This window comes from Protopterus annectens, chromosome 3.part1, assembly GCF_019279795.1.
Source record: "Protopterus annectens isolate FY-2018-M chromosome 3.part1, PAN1.0, whole genome shotgun sequence".
Taxonomy (NCBI): domain Eukaryota; kingdom Metazoa; phylum Chordata; order Ceratodontiformes; family Protopteridae; genus Protopterus; species Protopterus annectens.
Genome location: NC_056732.1, coordinates 54,120,520 through 54,147,371, shown reverse-complemented (window position 1 = coordinate 54,147,371; position 26,852 = coordinate 54,120,520). Strand labels below are relative to the sequence as shown.

The window sequence follows — 26,852 nt, the reverse complement described above, 5'->3', positions numbered from 1 at the left end:
GGAAAAAGCACATTAATTTTCCTTTTATCATGCTCTTCTAACCAGACTTTTTTTTACATTGAAGTGCCTACATTTCTTAAAACTGAACAAGAAGAATGAGTTAAGGTAGAAAGAAGGGAAAAAAAAGAACAGCAGCACATATTTACAATACCCATTACACTTAAGAATAACTGAGAAAACTTTACTTTATAGCAAGCAAAGAAAACCATACACAACAAAAACAGTACTGTTAATGAAAATGTTTTATTTACTTACAGTTAACTTTCTCCCCTCTCTTCCCCTTCTCAAATTATTTGATATGAAGTAATGCATATGCTTTAGAGTCCCCCACAAGTCCAACAAATCCTGAAAAAGTCCACTACTTCCAGATTTTCTTGTTCTGTCATATTTCACAAATATAATTATTGCATTGTAATCCCATATTACATTACTGGTTTTATTACTGTTCATCTCCCTCTCCCAAATCCTGTATCTGCTTCATTTCCAACATACTCTTGATTCTTCTAGCCAACTATCATGCCCCCATCCTTCTCTCCAACATTTTCAATTAAAATAGTGGAAAAGGTTTCACAGGTATAATCTCTCTGTGGTCTTTATTATCAGAAAAACAAGAAGCAGTATCTCCTTCTGTTTCACAGATCACTTTTTGTTGGACAAACCTTTGTATTTCCTCCTTAGCATGTACTTCATAAAAAAATAAATGATTTTGTCCCTCCAGGGAAGAATACTTAGAAGACAGCTGGGTACAGCAGTTTTAATCTCACTCCTACAGTACGTCTCAACATTTCTTGAATAGTGAAATTAATTTACTACTCTTCTGTCTGGTGTACAATGACTAAACATTCTCCACAAACACTCGGCTGTCTTCTACTTTTAGTATTTTGTCCTTCTGTCACAGTTTTATCAGAATCAACTCCTTCGCTAGTAGAATTGCATCTTTACTATTAAAGGACTAGGTTGCTTTCTCATAGCCAGATTTGTGCCCTTTCAACTCACAACTCCTGCTGTGGAACACCAGTCTATTTGCTTATTTGTGCTTTCATAAAATGAATGCAGTTGGTTCCTTCCAGCTTCTCGGATATAACTGAAAATCTCAGGTTTTCCGTATGTGCATTGTCCCCTAATTCTATTTGTTTTGAAACAGCTTTTAATGAGAAGTCTCATATTCCGCCAGCCCTTTCTTCATTTCAAACTCTGATTTTTGCAGCTTTATCACCTCATCTGAATATCTGCTAAAGTTTCTTCCATTTTTTCCAGCCTTTTGTTGTTTGTGGTGAAATATTCCATCAGTGTTTTGTTTATTTTAACCAGGTCTGTGTGCAGTTGTCTTATATTGACCTGTAGGTCACTGGAAGTCACGTCTGGAGGTTGGATTGCTTTCTGATGAACAGCTGCAGAACTTTGCCAGTCAGTATTTCTTCCTCACTTTTTGTAGTTGATTTATTTCCAGATGCTCTATATTTCTTTCCCCCTGGAATCTGGGCAGCACACTTACTATCCAGTTACTAAAATTTACCCATAAACACAAAAGTCTACTGGTCTTCTCTGTTGAGTTTCTGTTGTCACACTGGGAGAGCTAGAATTAAGTTGTCACTCAATGTGCAGCCATCTTGGAAGTTCCCTTAACGTTTTTGTGTTTTAATGGACTGTTTTGAGACTGTAACATACTTTTTAAACAGTGCATTCATTTTTTGTATCAGTTGTAAAGTGGTGTAAGCTAAATGATAACAAGCCCCACAGTCAGACCTTCTTCCAGCCACAAAAAGAAAAAAGTTAAGCAAACAGCCTTTGCCACCACAGCAGTTTAGCAATTTGCCTCAGCTGCAGGTAGGTGGCTCTGCTGTGGCTATTTGTTGTACCTCAGAATACTCATCTTTACCCCAAATCCCTCTGGCATAGCACCTGAACTACTATGGACCGGGGCTTCACCACATCCTCTGCAGCTGTTGGAGTCCCTTCAATGGGCAAGGGTGAGCCACTCTTGTCAGTCCTGATAGAGGGAACAGGGAAGGTTTCCCTGCTGAGTCAAAATGCTGAACCCTTCCCTGAGGAAGCACAGGTTGCTGTTAGTAACATGGTTGCCTCCATTTTTCCTGTCAAAAAGAAATAGAAAACTAAACATGTATCTACTTCTCAAATTTCTTTGGATAAGAGTAGTATATTGGGACTGGCTCAGGGTTTAATTCAGGTTATTTATCCTTCTTGTAGAGTTGTTTCTGGTAAAAGAAAGAGGAATGCCTTTTTTCCTGAAGAGATTTAAGAATCTGAACAGGAAGATGCAGGGTTGTTTTCTCTCCTACAACCTAAAACTGAGGGAGAGAGGGAGAGGGAGAGGAGATACTCAGTACCTTGGATGTCCACAGACAACTCAGTTACTGTCTTGGCAGAACTAAATCTTTCAGATCTTCATTTCTTGCAAAGGTAAGAAGGGACAAACTATGTCAAAACAGATTATTTCAAAGTTGTTGTCTAAGGCTATTATATTCTGTTATACTTGTGACATCCCTCCTCTAGGCCAGTAATCAAGGAGCCTCAATCTTCACAACTGACAGTGGTGGGGAATGTTCACTTAGAACAAAAATGGATACACACAGTATTTTCAGATGTAGATCTCTGCACCAAGCACAATTTCCCTTAGCACACAGGGAGCAGACTCCAGTCATGGGGCTGGGTATTCCTCTCCAGGCTCTAAATAAGATGCCACCTTTCTCAGTGCAGAAATCAGTGTTCTGTGTCCCTGTTCCAGGCAGCTGACACACATTCTTTCAGATTTGATTTTAACACACACACTCACACACACACACACACACACACACACACACACACACACACACACACACACACACACACACACACACCTGGGAAAGGCTGACACAGATTTACCTGCTATACCGACTATAAGGTAGATTCACTGCCACATGCCAGTTACTTTAAGGCTACTACCAGGGTTCCCAATTACTCTTAATAAAATTTGTATTTATACAAATGGTAGTGTTAACCAATCAACAAGGCTTTCAGGAGCATGAAGCCACAGTGCCATCAAATAAATGCAATTACTCTCAAGGGCTAAAATATTTTCTAAAACACCAGCCACAATGAAAGGTATATATATATATATATATATATATATATATATATATATATATATATATATATATATATATAGATAGATATATATACACACACACAAACACACACACACATATATATATTTAATAATAAATAAAAAATAGAAAACATGAAAGTACTGAATATCTATTTACAACAGACACCAGATTTTCAATTCACAGGAAATATAAAAACAACACAGATGGAAAGATTCAGACTGACACAGAAAAACAATATTTAACTAACCTCATGTATTTTCCTAACTGACTGAAGAATTACTGTTCCTTACTTACTTGCTAAAGCAAGGCAAGATGAAATGGATGAGTGTCTTTGTTGTCAGTTGCAATAACAGAGTGCTGAGTGCCGCTATCACATCTCTCACTAATATCTAAATACCATTTCAGTGCTGGCTATAGAATGATATCACATCTGGTCACCTGACTCAAAACACCATAATCTTGATTCCTTCTCTAGGCCCAGATCAGGCTTTGCTAGGACCATTCTCCAGGGGCTCCTTGATTTCTCTCCTTCCACCTCCCAAATGTAGTTAGCTAAGGTAATCTACCCATACAGCTAAGGCTAGTGCAGTAGTGATCAATATGATGAACATAGTACAGTTGTGTAAGTAAACTTACCATAACAGTAGATGTTTGAATGATCACTGCTGCAATAGCTGCTCCCTCCCTCCATCCCCTTGTTTTTTGACATGTTGTTTATGCCAGGGTGTGGACATTTATTTTTCTTTGTTCCTAGGATTGTCCTTTCAGGGCTCATCCTGCATCTCTCTCTCTCTCTGTTGACAGGAAAGCTCTGATGGGCTTTGTGCCCAAACTTGTCTTTAATTCAGCTCAGCTCAAGTTACCTGACAGGTTGGCCACATAGAAGGTCCCTGAAGTTTTGGAAGCTGGCCAGCTATTATATCCTTGGCAGGATATAACCCATATATCTAAGGATACTGCAGCAGTGATCATTCGAAAATCTACTGTTATGGTAAATTTACTTACACAACTGTACTTTCATTTACCAGTTTCAGTGATAAAGAGAACAGTCATCCTATCCAGATGGCTTTTCGATTGTGTCTCCTTTGCATACTCCCTGAAAGCAATATCTTTGCCCGTTAAGCGGAGGGCTCATTCCACTAGAGTGGTGGCTCCTTCAGCTGCCTTTTTCACTCTGGCTTCTACTGATGATATTTGTGCTGCAGCTACCTGGTCTAACTCTCTTAACTTTTTGTCCCATTACAAACTGGATATTCAATCTAGGTCTAGAGCTTCTTTTGGTTCCACCTTTTTGTAGAACTTTCTTTCCAAGGTCCACCCTGGGGTGCTGCTGTCTTGGGACTCGGTCCCACAGTTTGAGATGAACGGAAAAGACAACATCGGATACGACTGTCATGTACTTGACATAATGATAGATCCCTGTTGTATTCTTCCGTGTTCTCAACGCATAACTCCATCAGTGTCCTGTCCAAATTGTCACCTTTAGTATGTTGCTCCAGACCAGCCTTCCAGACTAGCCTTGAAGCTATGATAAGAGAGGCCTTATGCTGCCTTCTGTGTATTTCCTGCAAAAATTGTCATCCTTTCCCTCTTTTATGGTTCTAGGAACATTTAAAGGACAAACATAATCTGAGACGAAGCAGTAAGTGAAGGGGATTATGGGTTGAGGAGATGGAGCTCCTGGATCAATGACTGACAGTAACTGTGTCGGATCCGATAACCCACAGGTTGAGAAGGAAGGAAGAAAATAACACAGATCTAGCATTATGGGTCATTGGGTGGTATAAGCCAAGGAACCTTGTTGGCTAGGCTTACTTAGGCCCTTAGGCCGATAGCCTAGTACCTACCTACGAACCTATGAAAACTGGTGTGATGTCTCAGTTCTTGCCCAGATGATGGTCTTGTGTACATAATGGGAAAATGTTTTTTAGAAAGAATTACTTAGCACAATTCTCAGCTTCTAGCTTGAAAACACAAGTACGTGACCAGGTTATGGCACCAACCTGAAATATATATTACAATATATTTTACCACCTAGCACAGCTTGCAGTGCACCTTGTTCAAAAGATAAGTTCTGTGTGCAGTCTAAAGAATGTACGGGAGTCAGATTGTATTTGTGTAGAGGTGAGAATGGCATGTGCGTATTGTGTGGTTTGAGTGTTTACCTTACTCTAAAAATGGCACTCTGTTCTAGTCATACAGGTAGGAAAACACATAAAAAAACTTTTCTTCATCTTGTAGTGAAACCATGAAGGGAAAGGTGGTGTATTTCAAACATCAAAAAGGAGCGTTTCATAAAATCATTTTGAATCAACTATGAGTAACTGACTGTGGGGGATTAAGTACCACCGAGTCATATTCTTGCATAAAACATGAATATAATTGGAAAAGGACATAGGAAGGGCACAGGCAGACCTGAAGGCTAGATATTAACTTCACATTGAAAGGTGGTGCAGACAGGAAGAGGCACGTGGAATTTGACAACAATTTATTAAGGAATGTTAATCTGTTATTTTCGTTAGAGTTATACACAAAGTATGGAGCACAAGCAAAGTGATTCATTGCTCTTGTTCTTCAAACAAAGCAATGCAAAAATATCATAGCATGCTTGTTTCTTATTGCAGTATCAAAGACCCCTGATGTAAAGAACTGCTTACCAGTTGAGGAATCTCATGTTGTAGCAGTCTGTTATGACAGGAGTACAATGAAGGAAAACACACATTTATTATTTATATGATACAGGTCCTGTTTATACTTCATGGCACTGTTAAAAATCTAGAACATGGTGCAGATGATTTTTTTTTCTTAACATGGTCTGAAATTTTCTTTATTTTTGCAGAAGTTGTGCCATTGCCATCCATCGAAAGAGAACTGTTCCTGTTGCAAGGAATGCATGCTATGTTTGGGCACTCTCTGGGATATATGTTGCGACTGCGTAGGTGAGTACATTTGATTTATTATAAGGTACACTATGAAGGAACATGTTGAACATCTCAACTCACTAATAGCAAATCCAGTCACACTCATCCCATGCATACAAAAATCTTCAGATTCATGAACACAAAATACAATCCACTAACTATGCTGCCAATCCTGATAATAATCCTAACCTCTCCAGATAGCACTTAGTTCTGCCTCTACCACATATTTTTTAAAATATACTGCACAAGTGAAAAAATTATAAATAAAATAAAGTTTAATATCATATCCATGTATAATCATATCTGATTAAATTAGCTAATATAACTGGAAAACAGTACTCTGTTTAACAGAAATCTGTACTTTCCTATCATGCTTGACAGTGACATTAGTCCAAGTGAAAAGAATTACATTCCAACAAAACTGTTCACTCATAATATATGGAAGACAAGTTAACCCCCCACCATGAGAAACACATCATTAGCTTACTGTTGCAGTAGCATAAAGCTTTTTTGGATGCATCCTACCAAGAATCAAATATCCAGCCCATATGCAACAGATTTTGTGCTCCTTCCACATGTTTCATACATGTGAGGAAACACAAAGAAGTGCCAGTATAAAAGCAGACACACAAGTGTGAAAATGCACAACTTTCTTGCTGTTGAATATTTCATTTAGAGGTTGGCTTCTTTACATCTTCAGTTATTTGGCAGTTGTCTCTGAAATCAAACCCAAATGCTAGTAAGGCAATCTGTTCTATGGACGTCTACTACTGCAGGTAAGTAGAACTTATGCAACTGTACTGTATCTTATGTTTAGGAGAAGAGGGACGTGTCTATGTGGCAGACTCCATGTAAATGTGCCCACTGCTTGGAAGAGGATCACAAAGTTAACACCTACAGTATTTGTAATTCCTTTACCCCTAAAATTATCAGAAGTAGGTTACATTCCTCTCAGTATTTCCTTGAGAAGCGGAGACTTAAGGCTTTAACCAAATCAGTGATGGACCCCGGAGTTGGTACCTCAGACATTCCCCTCTGTAAAGGAGATACAGACTTGCAAGAAGATGTGAAGGCTGCACTTTTGAATACCTCCTTTGATAAGGAGATGCTAATTGGCTCTTACTCTGAAGAGGAGCTTAAAATATTTGATGAAAGAGGAAGCTCATTCAATAACATGCATGAGTTTAGAAAGGTTGCTGTTAAGCAACTGGTTTTTGATAATAACTCCAGAGCACAAAAAGTTTTAGCACAATGTCTTAGGCAACGGAACATAGAGAAGGCTGTTGCAAAAATTAGGGAACCTATAACAAGAAAAATAATCAGAGATCCTGTAGCGGTATTAGACATATTTTGGAAATTTTATTAAAAATTGTATAAAGCAAAGAAATGTGGAAATCAGGAAAGAATAGAAATGGATATATTTATGGAAGACTTAAGTATGTCAAGGTTAGAGGTAGATGAGACACAACAATTAAAAGTTAAGATAGGAGGAGAGGAGATAAAAATGGTGATGTGTAATTAATCTGCAGGAAAGTTTTCAGAAATAGATGGTATTGCTATGTAACTTTGGAAGTTAGAAGAGATAAAAATCTGGAAGATTATGTTTACCAGTATTTTAAAAGGAGGAGCAGTAACATCTTGGAAGAAAGTTGTGGTAGCTGTAATAGCTAAAGACAGTAAAGACCCACCAGACCCAGCTTCATATGTCCATTTCAGTTTTAAACCATGTTTATAATGTGTTTATGTCTATAATAGCTAAAAGAATGGCAAACATGTCAACATTGATAGCTATGGATCACTGTGGTTCTGTAGAGGGGAGGCAAGCATTTGACAAAATTAATAGACCAACAATGATCCAGAAGGAAAAACAGTATAAGAAAATACAGCCGTCATTGGTGGGTCTTGATGCAGAGAACGCATTTGACAGAGGAAGCTGGGATTTTATGAGAAGGGCAGTGGAAGCACTTGCATTCCCTGATACAATAATAAGGTTAATTACAAGGATTTATGAAGGAATGGAGGGAAAGAAATTAAGTGGGAGGGTTCTTCTTTACAAGTTGTATCTGAACAGAGGAACCAGGCAAAGATATTCTCTTTCCCTTTTGTTTTTTGCCTTCTATTTAGACCCATTGACGAAGAAAATAAGGGGCTCAGAGATTCAAGGATATAATTGATATGCTAATGAAGAAAAATTGGCTTTATTTGCAGATAATATGGTTTTCTGTCTGATAAAACCAGAAAAGGACATCTCAATGTTGTGGAACATCTTGGGACAGTTTGAAGTCATTTTGGGATATAAAATTAATGAAGATAAAACCAAGGCTATAGCTGTAAATTATGAACCCACACATGAATTGGCCCAGCAATACCCATATTTATGGGGATACAATAAAATTAAGTATTTAAGAGTATGGATTAAAAAGGAGTACATTATGACAGTTAAGGATATGTGAGAAAAGACTGAAAAGATATAATAACCAAGAGACTGGAAGCTCTTGTTTATGGATATGGATAGCAAGATACAAGCAGTGACATTTTTTTAGTCCCTTTAACTTTATATACAGGTCAGACATGTTTTATCTACCAGGTAGAAGTTGTGGACAATAATTAATAAAGAACTGAAGGAATTTATCTGGGGGGGGGGGGGCAAGGGTCAATTGAGATAAGCTGATCCTTCCAATAGAACAAGCAGGTTTAGGATTACCTGATTCGAAGGGATATTTCAGAGCTACACAGTTAAGACTCATATACATAACATAAGCAGAAAGCTATAATTCAAACTGGAAAAGAGATGCTGATGAAATGAGGGGATTCAAATAAGGAAAGTCTGGGATTTTAGATGTCATGTATAATGTTTGTTTGTAACTAGAGCCACGTTAATAGGGTTTGTTTTCTTTTATATGAATATATGTTTGCCAATGTCTTAAGTGTTAATTCAGTAAAAGTGTTAAAAAAGAAGAAACTCATTCTCTGGATATCTCAGATATTTCAGTCCTCGATTGCTAAATACAGTAGAAACGTTCCAGTTAGCTCAGGGGTCCTTTTACAGGAAGACAAATACAAGCAGTCCCACAAAGAAGGAAACAATGGTAGGGAAATACAAAAAAGAAAGGAGGTCCCCCCCAATGCCACAGACAATCTGAAAAGACTGATGATCCATCAAATCTTTCTGTCCTCTATCTCCACCCTGGCAACCCTATAAAGCTGTCCCAAAGTCTAAACTCCCACCTTCCACCTGGGTTTTGATAATAATTCAGAAAGATTACAACGGGCAGAGGAACTACCTTTCAGGGGATCCTCCCCTCACTAACCAAACCTTAGTGCTTCCTCCTGTTCTGGACCAAATGTTGTCTCTAGGAGTAAGAGAACCTGTTCATTTCAGTCAAATATGAGAAAGCTTTTATTGAACGATTTTTCTGATGCCAAAAAAGAAAGGAACTTTGAGACCTGTTTTGGATGTTTCATTTCTAAACCTTCACATAAAAATTCCAGAGTTCAAAATGATGTGTCTCTTACCACTTATACCCCCGCTTACAGTTTCTTACAAAACTTTGGATCTGAAAGATGCCTGTCATCACATTCCCATTCTCAAACATTTCAGACACATTTTAAGATTTTCTAAATCTGGTTCACATTTTCATTTTTCTGTTTTACCTTTTGGATTACCTACAGCTCCAAGAGGTTTTACAAAGTGTCTAACCCCTGTAATAGCCCAGTTCAGATTACAGGAATTCACATTTTTTCTATATGTAAATAACTGTCGTATCTTTGCAGAATCTTCTTTAGCTTGTCTAGAATCTCTTCTCGCATTAAAAAACTGTTTCTCAACCTAGAATTTCAAGTGAACCTAGAAAATTATTTCCTCATTCCATCCAAATAGACAGTCTTTCTAAAAGGGTCTCTCAATACCTCTACTATGATGGTATTTCTTCCTCAAGAAAACATGGATTCCTAAAACCAACAGTTGCTGATATCTTCCAGTAAGACTCTTTCAACAGCCAGGGAGTTTCTCAGGATTCTAAGATTCGTGGCTTATTCTGTTCTCATGATCCGCCTTACCAGACTCCACTTGAAATAAATCAGTGATTTCACAAGTACTAGTGAACTCAGCACTAGCTTCCCCTCCCCTTTCAGATTCCAGTTCTAAGTTTTGTGAAGAGGGAACTCCACTGATGACTGAACCAGTTATCCCCAAACACAGGTATTCCCCTGACATCTCCAACACATACCCAGTCTGTGACTACAGAATCATCCATCTTTGTTTGGAGGGAGGGGTGGTATCCAAAGGAGTAAAGGCCCAGGGTCTATGGAAGCAATAAGACAATCTGGAACATAGCATTCTAAAGAAATGATCCCATTGATCAATGCATTTAAATTATGCAGTATATAAACTACAAAGGGCAAACACATCTTACCCCAACTCCAGGTTAGCAATGATAGCCTGGGAACTGGTGAGTCAGTTAAATCCTTCCATTCTGGCTAACTACATTCCATCAGAGTGAAATGTAGTGGTGGTCAAGCTGAGCAGGGCCAGGATACCCCCCCCAATGATGTTTCAGTACTGATTCTTAGGTCTTCTTGCCATGCAAAAGTCCACGACTGGCCCAATTTCTAGAGACTTCTGGACATCAGGGTATAAGAAGGGCATCCATCAGCACCATCTTCATTTCTTTCCAGCCATGCAGTCTGATGCACTTCATGTGGGTTTTCAAAATGCTCACAGTCTTTTGGGTGGATTGTTCTTCAGAAGTGTCCCCTTCTTCCAGTCAGGAAAGTACCCTGTTGTAGATTGCTTGAAGTGTGGAAAGCAAATTGTGCATGAAGATTTTAACTTGTTTTATTTGTTCTGCTTGGGGCCTTAGTATGACATCTCTAATTGTCCCAACTGTGCTAAATTCAAGCAAAACACCTCAAACATAGGGCCAAGGTATTAGCCCCCTATATGGGGTCCTCAGCTTTGGTTCCCTCAGTAGTTTCACAACCCACAACTACTGCTGAGTCTTCACAAATACCAGCTTCTGCTAGCATCATTCAAAAGGAGTCTGACTCTTCTGAAAAAGCTTTGGCTCAAGTTCCTAAGCTGACCGATGACCCAGATGAGGCATTTTTGCAGCCCCCTGGTCCTGTGACTCATAGGCACAAACCTTCTGGTTCAACCCTTTGAGAGGCCACCGTGGTTTACAGCCTACCTACCACTGTTACTACAACACAGACATTGATCAGGTCTGAGGTTGTTCAGCAAGCCTCAGCTTCCAGCAGTGGTTGTGGGTCTCAAGGGAGACACCCTGTGTACCCCCACTACTGAAATGTTCAATGAAGTCATGGTCGAACAACTGCAACCTCAGGTTATCCCTTCTAAACAAACACCTAAACTGAAGCAAATCTAAACAAACACCTAAACTGAAGCAAATCTAAACAAACACCTAAACTGAAGCAAACCATTTGTTTTTCTTCTCTTTAGCCCTCAGACACTTCAGCTCAGGCAAACGCCCAAGATCTCCTTAAAATAGCACAGGAATTCATGGCCTTCATGAAATCCAAGGAGCCCTCCCACACTTCTGCCAGTGAAGCCTCCCCATCTAAAAAAGGCAGGGAGGTTGCATTTCGGAAAGGTTCAGATTCCTCAGACTCTGAAGATGAGAACAGGTTGTCCTATTCTGAGCACCTTCCATCACACACTTATACAGATTCAGATGACACCCTCTTTGCTGCCCCCCCTCCCCGAGAACCTTTCTTTCATTCAAGTATACACCCAGAGACTCCCCATACTCTGGAATAGACTGCCCATACATGTCAAGCAGAGCACCTCATTGTCCCTCTTCAAAAGGAACCTTGATGATTGGATAGGAGATAAGAAATTCACCCCAGGGATCATGTCAGTTGCCCTGCTAGACAGGGGCCCAGAGAAGTAAATATTGTGGGAAAAAAATTCCAGGGAATTGTTATGGCTAGGCTTGCATAGGCCTTAGGGCCGATAGCCTAGTACCAACCTATGAACCTATGAACCTATACCCTTCATAGAATTTTGGCTTTCAACTAGGAAAGCAAACCAGTCTCACAGGCTAAGACTCATTAGATGAAACTGTAAAGTTTGCCTTCTCCCAGGCCACTGACTACCCCTTCTGTATATGTAGTACTGGGTGATGTCTTTGAAGACATTCCTTTATATCCTAAGTCTTTACCATCTGATCCTAGGAAGCTGGACAGGTTTTACTGACTGCTTGATTCACATAAGCACCTTTACAAAAATCTTGTGGCTGACCCCTAAGTAGTTTCTACAGAATCTACAAAAGGTACACCTAAGGGACCCACTAGACATCCCCTACCTAATGATAGGAAAAAAATGACTATTAGACATATTTGGGGGGGGAAAGCTTATACCTCCACTACTCTGGTAATGTGAGCATTGAATTGCCAATTCCATGTGCTAAAGTACTTTAAATCTCTACAGAACAAAATTCCATCTAAGGTGGAATCTGTAGCAGATAGAAACTTAGCAAAGGAAATTTAGGAGACAGCAGGAGAAGTTTTACAAGTCTCCAGACATTCCCTAAAATGTGGTTATGACACCTTGGATGTATCATGCAGAGAAGCTGCACAGGTTCTGTCATCCACAGATGTGCATGGCTCAGGACCAGCCTCTGTCAGACCAGGTTAAGACTGAACTACCAGATGCTCCACTAGACAAGGAATTCCATTTTGGACCTTCAGCTAACAGGTTTTCAAGAAGCTGGATAAGAAAGGAAAGCAAACAGAAACTGTGAAGGATTTTATCTGTCTCTAACACCATGGTACAATAGGAATTACCCCTCAAAACCTTGGACTTTCCCCATAGACAAGACATGGGGATGCCTATCCCCAGTAAGAGACCCAGATAATCCAGGAGATGGCAACCAGAACAACTGTACAGAACAGTGAGTTCCAAAGAGCCGACCCAACACAGAGACCAACAGTGACTATCGTCAGCCCAAGTTCCCGCTACCTCTAAACTCTCTTTCCACAAGACCTCTGGCTGGAAGGTCCTCCTTCTTCCTAAATCAATGGAAAACCATTATCAGGGAAAAATTGGTCCTCAACATCATATAAAAGGGGGTAATACTTCCAGTTCAGAGAAAGCAAACCCTTCTTAGTCATCCCAAGACCACCAAAAGAGCAGGAGAGCCACTTATCACCTATCCTTAGGGAACTACTTTACCAAGGATCCATTCATCTTGTTCTTCCAGGTCAGAAGGGAAAAGGCTTCAACTCAAGTATCTTCCTAGATGTCCTTCCATATCACTGTTGTAGTATTCTTAACCTTTGGGATCTCCTGCAAAGATAGCCCAACATCTGTCCAGTACACCAAAGCCTTTAGATCTTGTATGCACCGTATGTCACATGTATGCTCCCTGCACAGGATGTACATATAGACATAGTTAATAAAAATAAATATAAAATAAAAGTACAGAGCCCGCAGGGCTTAAAATAAAACCAGTTTTTAATACACAAGGGAACAAAGTACAACAAAGTAAGCACTTTCACGGTTCTCACACCGCTTCATCAGACATTCTCAATACAGAAAGAAAGCAATTAAATAGGTTGCAAAGAAACAATCAAAGCAATAAAAGACAAACCTCTAATTAAAAAGATTATACTAGTGTTTCAGAGGGCGTGCCTTCAAGAAAGGTTTTAAAGTGAAAACACCATTAAGACCTGGGGGTCTCTCTACATTAAGAAGCAGTATCCACTTCTGTCCTGCTGCTTCTGTATGATTGGGTAGGTCACCGCCCCTCATATCTGAATCTAAAACCTGAAGTACAAAAAATTTAAAAACATGTGTTACCCCATTTTCTAAAGTATGTAGTGCCAAAGCATTACTTTCTTTTTTATTCCTGATATCCCTTTGGCGCTCTAAACCCCTTTCTTTAAGGGATCTATTAGTCTTACCTATGTAACAAAACATGGCACAGGAGGCAAAGTAAACAATGTTGGCTATGTTACAATCAGCATAAAAACTAACATTAATGGTAAACCCTATGTTGGGATGTGTGTATGTTTGGTGGGTACTAATATATTTACAAGCTGAGCAATTCCTACAGGGTAAGGTGCCAGTCCTAGTAGACTCTAACCTATTGTTAACAGAAAAAAGATCTAAAACAAAGATGCTTCTTCAAGGACTTGTTATTCCTAAAAGAGAAATGGGGTGTCTCACCAATCTTCCCTCTGAGTTCTGGTACACAATTCAAAAGTTTCCAATTATCCTTGATGATGTCACAGAAATTGCTGATGTCACTAGAATATGGTAATGAAACCCTAAAAATATCTCTGTCAGCCACTGATGACACAACTGGATCATTACTGAACTGACCAGCCTCAAAATGAGGTTTACACCGACCTTCCCCTCTGTGTCCAGGCTTCTGAGACACATGCGCCTATCTCAGGGACAGTATAGCCCCTCTCAAGAAATTTCTGCTTCAATAATTCGAGAGCTTTATGTGCAGCCTGATCATCGTTGTGCAAGCGTAACAATCTATACATATGGCACTTCAAAACATTACGAGGGATATGCCTAGGGTGCATACTTTTATGTAAAAGAACATTTTTCCGTGTAGGTTTCCTGGAAATGCTAGTAGTAAGGTTAGCTAGGTCAGACCTATTCAATTGAACATCCAAAAAAATCTATGTTTTCAGCAGAGTATTTATGTGTGAATCTAAGAAAATTAGTCATTTGATGTAGAAATTCAATAAAACTTTCTAATTGTTCCACAGTCCCTTGCCATAATAAAAAAATATCGTCCACAAAACAAACGTACTAATGGATACAATCAAAATAAATATTTTCATGTCTTAATAAATAAGTCTTTTCCCATTGTACAAGTGCTAGGTTGGCATAGCTATTTGCACAAGCAGTGCCCATAGCCACGCCAACCTTCTGCAGAAAAAATTTACGTTCAAAAATGCAGACATTATTTTGCAACACAATATCAAGTAAAGAGCAAATAAGTGTGACCATGTCTCCTGTAAACCAATTATTCTCAACTAGGAATGACCTAATGCTATCCACTCCCCAGTCATTGGGGATTCTAGAAAATAAAGACTCAATATCTAAAGTAACAAAAATATAATCCCTACCAACGTCCAACATTTTAACATAAAGCCTTTCCAAAAAGGTTTTATTATCCCTCAAAACACTGTCACATTGTTCCAATAAGGGATTCAAAGTATTCTCTATAAAAATCGACAAGGGTTCCATACACCACCCTCTACTCGAAACTATGGGACGCATGGGTGGTAGAGCCAAGTCCTTCTGGATTTTCAGTAGACCATATATAGTTGGAACAAGGGGTTGCTCAACATTAAAATGCTTTAAAAGATTCTCATCTATGAGACCAGTCATAAGTAAATCAAAAATTAAAAAAGAAACTTTTTCCATTATACCGTTTACAATCAGCTTAGAGACATTCTGATAAGTATTAGCATCATATAACAGCAATCTCATTTGTTGAGTGTATAAATCCCTATCTAAAATTACAATGCCACCCCCCTTATCTTCAGGTCTGACTTCAATAGAATGTAAAATTTTCAGTTCATTTAGTGCTACATAGTCTTCTTGAGTCATATTACAGAAAGCCAATTTAGTCCCAGTAAGAAAGCATTGTCTAACCTGATCTTCACATGTATTAATAAAAGTCTGTATCAATAGATGTGGTAAATGCACGAATGTGCTAGGTTTCCTATATATATTATTATTAGTCATACCTGTATTATTTGAATTAAAGGTAGATTTTAAAGTCAAAGATCTACCTAACATTCTTAAATCATTCAGTAACTTGGTCTGGTCTGCTCGTCTTGCAGGGACGAATGATAAACCCTTACTTAAAAGCTCTACTTGAGCCGATGTAAGTTGAAGCGAAGAAATGTTGAAAATCAAGTTTTGGTTTAAAAACGCCGTTTCTTGACCACTTGTCCATACTATGTGGTCTCTGCAGGCATCCCTTCCTCCCTGCACTTCTCAATCTGTTCCTGATGGGTAGAGGGGACTGTAGGAGAAAAAGCGCAATTGATTTCCCTTCTAAAAAATCAGTAGAACTCTCGCCAACAGTGGCCCCTCGTGGTACGGAGGTTGTAATACTATCTCTCTTTTGTTCATTGGAGGTAGTTAAAGATGGATTCTTCTTAGTTAGCAAAACAGGTGCATTATTCACATTCTGTGACGAAACAGATTTCTCTGTTGCTGGAGCTTCTCCCACAGTCAAATTAGAAGTAGATGGCTTAGGAATACTACCTGTGCCTAGTGAAGTGTCTGTTGTTTTCTGGGGTATCCGATCAAGATGAGGGGTCACATGAGTGTTAGGCTGATCCCTTGGCTATGCAAAAACCACATTATTGTGGAAATCTCGAATATCCCTTTGTAATTTTTTGACTTTTGCCAATTCTAGGCATTTCTCATAAGCCATGATATTGTCATACAGCCGATCTAACTTATCGGCAATAACATCTGTTGTAAACTGTTTGAAAATGTTAGCTTGCAAGCTAACAATATCACTTAAAAGTTACTTCTCCATGGGTAGAAAAAAAGCAATCAGCAGATTAATGTATTCGGTACAGAATTGTAAATTAAGCTGCTGCCACCTCCTCAGTAGTTCTGGATAGGTGTCGCCATAACTAGGCAATGTTAAATAAAATAAAAGTACCGAGGCTGCAAGGCTTAAAATAAAACCAGTTTTTAATACACAAGAGAACAAAGTACAAGAAAGCAAGCGCTTTCACGATTCTCACAGCGCTTCATCAGACATTCTCAATACAGAAAGAAAGCAATTAAGTAGGTTGCAAAGAAACAATCAAACCAATAAGACAAACCTCTAATTAAAAAGATTATACTAGTGTTTCACAGGGCGTGCCTACAAGAAAGGTTTTAAAGTGAAAACACCGTTAAGACCTGGAGGTCTCTCTGTATTAAGAAGCAGAATCCACTTCTGTCCTGTTCTGCTGCTTCTGTACAATTGGGTAGGTCAGCGCCCCTCATATCTGAATCTAAAACCTGAAGTACAAAAAATTAAAAAACATGTGTTACCCCATTTTCTAAAGTATGTAATGCCAAAGCATTACTTTCTTTTTTATTCCTGATATCCCTTTGGTGCTCTAAAACCCCTTTATTTAAGGGATCCATTAGTCTTACCTATGTAACAAAACATGGCACAACTGTCAGGAAGCAAAGTAAACACCAATCCAGAACTACTGAGGAGATGGCTTAATTTACAATTCAGTTGTTGTATCTTTTGGCTTTTCCTGGTTATGGGTCGCCACAGTGGAACTCCGGTCCGCTAATGATTGGCAGTAGATTTTTACATGCCGAGTTGCCAGCCCTGACTCACAACCTTCAATGAAGGTATGCCCATTCACGCATGTCTCCACACAGAAGACGCTCTAGCTGAGAATCGAACAGGACAACGTCTTACTGTGAGGCGATACTGCTACCGCAGCACCACCACCGCAGTTAATTACTGAATACATTAATCTGCTGATTGCCTTTGTTATACCCATGGAGAAGCAACTTTTAAGTGATATTGTTAGCTTGCAAGCTGTTATTGCCGATAAGTTAGATCGGCTGTATGACAATATCATGGCTTATGAGAAACGCCTAGAATTGGCAAAAGTCAAAAAATTACAATGGGATATTCGAAATTTATGCAATGATGCGGTTTTTGCATGGCGGAGGGATCAACCTAACACTCATGTGACCCCTCATGATGATCGGATACCCCAGGAAACAACAGACACTTCGCTAGGCACAGTTAGTGTTCCTAAGCCATCTACTTCTAATTTGACTGTGGGAGAAGCTCCATCTTTAACTACATCCAATGAACAAAAGAGAGATAGTATTACAACCTCCGTACCACGAGGGGCTGCTGTTGGCGAGAGTTCTACTGATTTTTTTAGAAGGGAAATCAATTGCGCTTTTTCCCACTACAGTCCCCTCTACCCATCAGGAACAGATCAAGGAGTGCAGGGAGGAAGGGATGCCTGCAGAGACCACACAGCATGGACAGTCATCAACAAGTAGTCAAGAAACGGTGTTTTTAAACCGAAACTTGATTTTCAACATTTCTTTGCTTCAACTTACATCGGCTCAAGTAGAGCTTTTAAAAAAGGGTTTATCATTCGTCCCTGCAAGACGAGCAGACCAGGCCGAGTTGCTGAAGAATTTAAGAATGTTAGGTAGATCTTTGACTTTAAAATCTACCTTTAATTCAAATAATACAGGTATAACTAATAATAATATATATAGGAAACCCACCACATTCGTGCCTTTACCACATCCAGTGATACAGACTTTTATTAATACATGTGAAGATCCGTTTAGACAATGCTTTCTTACTGGGACTAAATCGGCTTTCTGTAATATGACTCAAGAAGACTATGTAACACTAAATGAACTGAAAAATTTACATTCTATTGAAGTCAGACCTGCAGATAAGGGGGTGGCATTGTAATTTTAGATAGGGATTTATACACTCAACAAATGAGATTGCTGTTATATGGTGCTAATACTTATCAGAATGTCTCTAAGCTGATTGTAAATGGTATAATGGAAAAAGTTTCTTTTTTAATTTTTGATTTACTTATGAATGGTCTCATAGATGAGAATCTTTTTAAGTATTTTAATGTTGAGCAACCCCTTGTTCCAACTATATATGGTCTACTGAAAATCCACAAGGACTTGGCTCTACCACCCATGCGTCCCATAGTTTCGAGTAGAGGGTGGTGTATGGAACCCTTGTCGATTTTTATAGAGAATACTTTGCATCCCTTATTGGAACAATGTGACAGTGTTTTGAGGGATAATAAAACCTTTTTGGAAAGGTTTTATGTTAAAATGTTGGACGTTGGTAGGGATTATATTTTTGTTACTTTAGATATTGAGTCTTTATTTTCTAGAATCCCCAATGACTGGGGAGTGGATAGCATTAGGTCATTCCTAGTTGAGAATAATTGGTTTACAGGAGACATGGTCACACTTATTTGCTCTTTACTTGATATTGTGTTGGAAAATAATGTCTGCATTTTTTAACATGAATTTTTTCTGCAGAAGGTTGGCATGGCTATGGGCACTGCTTGTGCAAATAGCTACGCCAACCTAGCACTTGTACAATGGGAAAAAACTTATTTATTAACATGTAAAAATATTTATTTTGATTGTATCCATTGGTATGTTCATTTTCTGGATGATATTTTTTTATTATGGCAAGGGACTGTGGAACAATTAGAAAGTTTTATTGAATTTCTACATCAAACGACTAATTTTCTTAGATTCACACATAAATACTCTGCTGAAAACATAGATTTTTTTGGATGTTCAATTGAATAGGTCTGACTTAGCTAACCTTACTACTAGCATTTACAGGAACCCTACACAGAACAATGTTCTTTTACATAAAATAATTATGCACCCTAGACATATCCCTCGTAATGTTTTGAAAGGCCAAGTGTATAGATTGTTACGCTTGCACAACGGTGACCAGGCTGCACATAAAGCCCTTGAATTATTGAAGGAGAAATTTCTTGAGAGGGGCTATACTGGCCCTGAGATAGACCCATGTATCTCAGAAGCCTAGACACAGATGGAAGGTAGGTGTAAACCTCATTTTGAGGCTGGTCAGTTCAGTAATCACCCAGTTGTGTCATCAGTGGCTGACAGAGATATTTTTAGGGTTTCATTACAATATTCTAGTGAAATCAGCAATTTCCGTGACATCATTAAGGATAATTGGAAACTTTTCAATTGTGTACCAGAACTCAGAGGGAAGATTGGTGAGACACCCCATTTCTCTTTTAGGAATAACAAATCCTTGAAGAAGCATCTTTGTTTTAGATCTTTTTCTGTTAACAATAGGTTAGAGTCTATTAGGACTGGCACCTTACCCTGTAGGAATTGCTCAGCTTGTAAATATATTAGTACCCACCAAACATACACACATCCCAACATAGGTTTTACCATTAATGATAGTTTTTATGCTGATTGTAAAACAGCTAACATTGTTTACTTTGCCTCCTGTGCCATGTTTTGTTACATAGGTAAGACCAACAGATCCCTTAAAGAAAGGGGTTTAGAGCGCCAAAGGGATATCAGGAATAAAAAAGAAAGCAATGCTTTGGCACTACATGCTTTAGAAAATGGGGTAACTCATGTTTTTAAATTTTTTGTACTTCAGGTTTTAGATTCAGATATGAGGGGCGGTGACCTACCCAATCGTACATAAGCAGCAGAACAGAAGTGGATACTGCTTCTTAATGCAGAGAGACCTCCAGGTCTTAACGGTGTTTTCACTTTAAAACCTTTCTTGAAGGCACGCCCTCTGAAACACTAGTATAATCTTTTTAATTAGAGGTTTGTCTTTTATTGCTTTGATTGTTTCTTTGCAACCTATTTAATTGCTTTCCTTCTTTATTGAGAATGTCTGATGAAGCGGTGTGAGAACCGTGAAAGCACTTACTTCATTGTACTTTGTTCTCTTGTGTATTAAAACTGGTTTTATTTTAAGCCTTGCAGGCTCGGTACTTTTATTTTATTTTTATTTACCTGCTTTTATTGTACCGTTCCGAGTCGTGCTGTTGTTTATTTTTTACTATATTTATATAGACATAGTTACCCAGAACTTCTTTGCCAGCAGTCTGAATGCCATCATTGGTCATTGGTCTGAATGCTGTGCTGAATACCTGGCCATCAGATAAGTGCCCCACTGGGGTCTTTTTTTCTTTTTACTATTGGTCTTGTTTTCCTTTGGCTATCTGCAGTTAATTTCATCCAAGAAGGGAAAATGTCACTGTGGGAGGTAGATTCCCCATAAAGATCATCACAACAGTGTCTCTTTTGTTTGGGTGCTTCCCACGACCATACCTCCTGTAGTATTTGTAAGGTGTTTTTTTCTTAAGAATCTTGTCTTCCCTGGCCATCTATCTTGAGAACCAGAGACTTAAACAGTTATCTCATTATAGCTTGGCAGAATCAATTAACCCCCAAGGTGCTCCTGTTAAGCAAGAAGAAGACCAAGAAATTTCAGCTGGATTCTTTAGCTTTCCATCCTCCGCTGGATGTCTCTATAGAAGTGGGTGATAGCTCTGTAGGCTGTACATTGTCGACTTCAGATTCCTCTGCTGCGACACTGTTGGAGGCTGGCACAGATCCTTCTTTTCGCATGTCCTCTGAACTTTACAGACATCTGCTCTGGAAGTCCAGAGAAAACAGCGGTTGATTATGTTGGAGGACCCTAAAAGAATTCTGCAGATTCTGGTCAGGAAAGATGTTCCAGGTATTCTTACTGAATCCCATCAGGGTTTGGAACTGCTGGTGTTTGTTAGGGCTAATGTCCCTACCAAGAAAGGGCAGAAGACTAAATATTCTTCTGTACATCCCAAGGACCCTCAAAGGGAATGACAGGAGTTTACTCGGGTTCTATTTAATGCCATAATGGCTTTGAAACCTCCCCAAGGAGTTCCTGTGCCTACCCTCCTTTGGACTTGAACTTATTCCAAAAGGCCTAGCAAACCTGATTCCTCAATAGGGATTCAGAGTCTCTTGTCCTGCTGTTCGCAGATACCTTCTCCTTTGGCTGATGGCTCTGATGAGGAGGAGTCATTAGCCCTAAGTCTCCTTTTGAGGAGTTGTCTTTTGGGTACACAGTAGTCAGAATGATGAAATACTTTAAGTGGGATTCTTCTCAGGTGTGTTATATCCAGAAGAGGTATTATGAGTTATTTCCGGTGGACACTCCTAAATCTTTCGCAGTACATCTTGTGTTGGCTGGATAGCTGGACACCTTTATAGCTGCTTCTAAGACCCCTGATTCTCAGACCCATGCTCCAAAGAAACCTGACAGGTCTTACAAGGTTCCTGAAGATTGCCATTTCCTATTTGAGTGCCCTTCTGCTGATCCTCCTGTGGTGTCAGTCTCCTCTGACAAGCCTTCTAAGCTTTTGCCCTCTTCCAGGCTTCTACCTTCAGATAAGGATAATAGGGCAATGGAAAGAATTGGTAAGAAGGTTTATACTGTTTCTGCTTTGGCCCTTAGGGCTATCAATTACCAGACCTACATGACCAGATATTTACCGGCCTTGATTGACCAATATTGTCAGGATATTTCTGACCTTCCTGATTCTGAAAAAAAAATTCTTCTGCTCCATCTATTTTTGGTTCTACCTCTCAGGTGGCTTGTCACTCTTTAAAGTGCAGCTATGATAGTGCTGATGCCTTTTCTAGAGCTGCTGCCTTTGCATCTGTCATGAGGCGTTACTCTTGGCGTCATCTGCAGTCATTATCTGAAGATTTTAAGGCCAAGTGCCCGGATGATCCTTTGGATAATAAAAATCTTTTTGGGACTGCTGCTGCTGACATGTTCAAGTCTTTTCATGAAAAAGGTAAAGCTTTATAGGACATTAAAAATATTTTTGTGTCCCCTATCCCTAAGTTCCAGAGGAACTATCCTACTAGGTCTGCTTTTGTTCACACGTAGCCTCATCAAGGTACTAAAGGCAGGAAAGGTGGTAGGTAAGTCCTACTGCCAAGTCTTCTCAGGCTCCTATGGCCCCCTTTATCTGACAAGCCTGCTTCTCTTTGATACATTGCCCTCCCCCCCAACCCTCAGCCAGGTTCCCTTGCCCCTTTGGCTATCCTTCTGTCTTCCAAGCTGGCAAATGATCACCTCATATTCTTGGGTTCTTTCTCATACATCAGGGTTACTTCATGGTATGGAACTCCCTCGCACTTTTTTCAGGAATTCCTCAGCCTCCTTGAGAGCAGTTTCCTCATTTCTCAGAGGTTATTGGGTCCATGGTGGACCAGGGAACTATTCAGCCTGTGCCTCCTTCCCAAGTAGGAAAAGGATTTTACTCAAGAATGTTCCTAGTTCCTCAAAAGGAGGGTTCTTGGAGGCATATTCTGGATGTCTACTTGCTCATCACCTTTCTGAAGGATCCTTTTTTGATTGCTTTCTCCTTAAAACCTGTTTCCTCTGTTGCTGCCCCAGGCTTTTCTTGTGTCCTTGGATCTGAAGGACACTTACCTTCGTATTCCTATTCATTCTCTTTTCAGGAAGTTTTTACTTTTCTGTGTTTCTTCCTCTCATTTTTAGTTCTCTACTTTGTCATTTGGCTGCTTTACTGCCTCAAGGGTATTTACAAAATGCCTAGCTCATGCGATTGCATTTTGCAGGCTCCAAGGCATTCAGAATTTCCTTATTTAGACAACTTGTTGATTCAGTCCCATTCTTGAGGTTGCCTGTTACAGGCTCTAGAGTTCACCATTTCTTTCTTTCAAAGTCTAGGGTTCACTATCAACTTCCAAAAGTGTCTCCTGACTCCCTTTCAGGATCATGTGTATCTGTATCTGGGAGGCAGGATCGATGCTGGCCTCCCTTCCGCCTCCAAAGGTTCTTTCATTCTCTTCTTCCTCTGCCTGCCCTTTCAGCCAGAGAGTTTCTTCGGGCCCTAGGATTCTTGGCGTCTTCACAGACTGCATATGAAAAAGCTTCAGTGGTACCTCAAATCAGTTTGGCATTAGCATTGCCACCCTCTGATTTCAGAGTGCCTCTCCTTCCTTGTTTCAAGAGGGAATTCAAGTGGTGGATTCAGCAACTTACCCTCATCCCAGGTCTGCCCTTTCAGCATCCGGTTCTTTTTCAAGAACTGTTCACCAATGTCTCATACATGGGCTGGGGGGGGGGGTTCATGTGGTCACCTGAAATTTCAAGGTCACTGCTCCCCTCATCAGAAGTCAGACCCTATCAAGTGATGAGAGCTCTAGTTCTGGCCCTTCAGGCTTTTCACTCCTTGCTCTCTCCAGGCCCTCTGAAGATTTGCACAGACAGCACCACAGTAATGTGGTAGTCCACAAGCAGGGTGACGTGGTAGTCAACAAGCAGGGCAATATGGTAGTCAACAAGCAGGGTAATGTGGTAGTCAACAAGCAGGATAATGTGGTAGTCAACAAGCAGGGTAATGTGGTAATCAACAAGCAGGGATAATGTGGTGGTCAACAAGCATGGTAAGGTGGTAATCAACAAGCACTGTAATGTGGTAGTCAACAAGCAGGGTAATGTGGTAGTCAACAAGCAGGGTAATGTGGTAATCAACAAGCAGGGATAATGTGGTGGTCAACAAGCATGGTAAGGTGGTAATTAACAAGCACTGTAATGTGGTAGTCAACAAGCAGGGTAATGTGGTAGTCAACAAGCAGGGTAATGTGGTAATCAACAAGCAGGGATAATGTGGTGGTCAACAAGCATGGTAAGGTGGTAATCAACAAGCAGAGTAATGTGGTAGTCAACAAGCAGGGTAATGTGGTAATCAACAAGCAGGGGTAATGTGGTGGTCAACAAGCACGGTAAGGTGGTAGTCAACAAGCACTGTAATGTGGTAGTCAACAAGCAGGGTAATGTGGTAGTCAACAAGCAGGGGAAATGTGGTGGTCAACAAGTAGGGTAATGTGGTGGTCAACAAGCAGAGTAATGTGGTAGTCCACAAGCAGGGTAATGTGGTATTCAACAAGCAGGGGTAATGTGGTAGTCAACAAGCAGAGTAATGTGGTAGTCCACAAGAAGGGGTAATGTGGTGGTCAACAAGCAGGGTAATGTGGTGATCAACAAGCAGGGTAAAGTGGTAGTCAACAAGCAGGGGTAATGTGGTAGTCAACAAGCATGGTAATGTGGTAGTCAATAAGCAGGGTAATGTGGTGGTCAACAAGCAGGGTAATGTGGTAGTCAACAAGCAGGGTAATGTGGTGGTCAACAAGCAGGGTAATGTGGTAGTCAACAAGCAGGGTAATGTGGTAGTCAACAAGCAGGGTAATGCGGTAGTCAACAAGCATGGTAATGTGGTGGTCAACAAGCAGGGTAATGTGGTAGTCAACAAGCAGGGGTAATGTGGTGGTCAACAAGCAGGATAATGTGGTGATCAATAAGCAGGGGTAATGTGGTAGTTAACAAGCAGGGTAATGTGGTAGTCAACAAGCAGGGGTAATGTGGTGGTCAACAAGCAGGGGTAATGTGGTAGTCAGCAAGCAGGGTAATGTGGTAGTCAACAAGCAGGGGTAATGTGGTGGTCAACAAGCAGGGGTAATGTGGTAGCCCACAAGCAGGGTAATGTGGTAGTCAAAAAGCAGGGTAATGTGGTGATCAACAAGCTGGGGTAATGTGGTGGTCAACAAGCAGGGTAATGTGGTAGTCAACAAGCAGGGTAATGTGGTGGTTAACAAGCAGGGGTAATGTGGTGGTCAACAAGCAGGGTAATGTGGTAGTCAACAAGCAGGGTAATGTGGTATTCAACAAGCAGGGGTAATGTGGTGATCAACAAGCAGAGTAATGTGGTAGTCAACAAGCAGAGTAATGTGGTGGTCAACAAGCAGGGTAATGTGGTGGTCAACAAGCAGGGTAATGTGGTAGTCAGCAAGCACTGTAATGTGGTAGTCAACAAGCACTGTAATGTGGTGGTCAACAAGCAGGGTAATATGGTGATCAACAAGCACGGTAATGTGGTAGTCAACAAGCAGGGTAATGTGGTGGTCAACAAGCAGGGTAATGTGGTGGTCAACAAGCACTGTAATGTGGTGGTCAACAAGCAGGGTAATGTGGTGATCAACAAGCACGTTAATATGGTAGTCAACAAGCAGGGTAATGTGGTAGTCAACAAGCACTGTAATGTGGTAGTCAACAAGCAGGGTAATGTGGTGGTCAACAAGCACTGTAATGTGGTGGTCAACAAGCAGGGTAATGTGGTGGTCAACAAGCAGGGGTAATGTGGTAGTCAACAAACAGGGTAATGTGGTAGTCAACAAGCAGGGTAATGTGGTGGTCAGCAAGCACTGTAATGTGGTGGTCAACAAGTAGGGTAATGTGGTGGTCAACAAGCAGGGGTAATGTGGTGGTCAACAAGCAGGGTAATGTGGTAGTCCACAAGCAGGGCAATGTGGTAGTCAACAAGCAGGGTAATGTGGTAGTCAACAAGCAGGGTAAAGTGGTGGTCAACAAGCAGGGTAATGTGGTGATCAACAAGCAGGGGTAATGTGGTAGTCAACAAGCAGGGTAATGTGGTAGTCAACAAGCAGGGTAATGTGGTGGTCAACAAGCAGGGGTAATGTGGTAGTCAACAAGCAGAGTAATGTGGTAGTCAACAAGCAGGGGGCCACAAGATCTTAACTTCCCTGCAGGCTGGCTCTTCATGCCTGGGATCTGGTTATCAGTCATCAGCTAACGCTTCAGGCAGTGTATATTCCTTCAGAACACAATCTAGTAACAGATTCTTTGAGCAGGTCCAAAACACATTCTCATTAAAGGATATTTCACAGAGATGTGTTTCTGAACATAGTCCATTGGTGGGGTATTCCTCGGGTACATCTTTTTGCCTCCCCTCTGAACAGGCAGCTCCCTCTTTTCTGTTTCCGAGTGCCATGCCATCTGTTGTGGAAGGTGGACACCATTTCTTTCCCCTGGAAGGGGACGTTTCTCTATGCCCTCCATCCCCTTCCTTTACTCTCAAAACTCTTTCAGAATATTCAGCTGGAATCCCCAAACATCTTGCTAGTGAAAGGTGAAGATAGCACTGGTTTCCCCTCTTAATGCATCGGGCCAGGGGCAGTCACCATAAGTTATCTTAATGAGTAGACCTCCTCACACAGGACGAGGGGGGTCATTCATCCATCCTCACTTGTCCACTCTTCAACTGACACTGTGGGTGAAAGGGTTATGATCCCTTTCAGGCACCACTTTTCTGATGATATGCTCAGGGTTTTACAGGAGACAAGAGCACTTGCAACCAGAAAGTCTTATATGTCAAATGGAAAAGATTTGGATGC

General features: G+C 40.3%; 1 protein-coding gene across 2 annotated transcripts in view; it reads left to right on the top strand.

The window, feature by feature from the left end:
- TWSG1 (twisted gastrulation BMP signaling modulator 1) overlaps window positions 1-26,852 on the top strand; it is a 315,372-nt gene that overhangs the window by 151,116 nt on the left and 137,404 nt on the right. For both annotated transcript variants that reach the window (XM_044067966.1, XM_044067967.1), the window contains exon 3: window positions 5,947-6,046. In XM_044067966.1, the coding sequence (XP_043923901.1) occupies window positions 5,947-6,046 (100 nt within the window). The remainder of the gene's footprint in view (window positions 1-5,946; window positions 6,047-26,852) is intronic.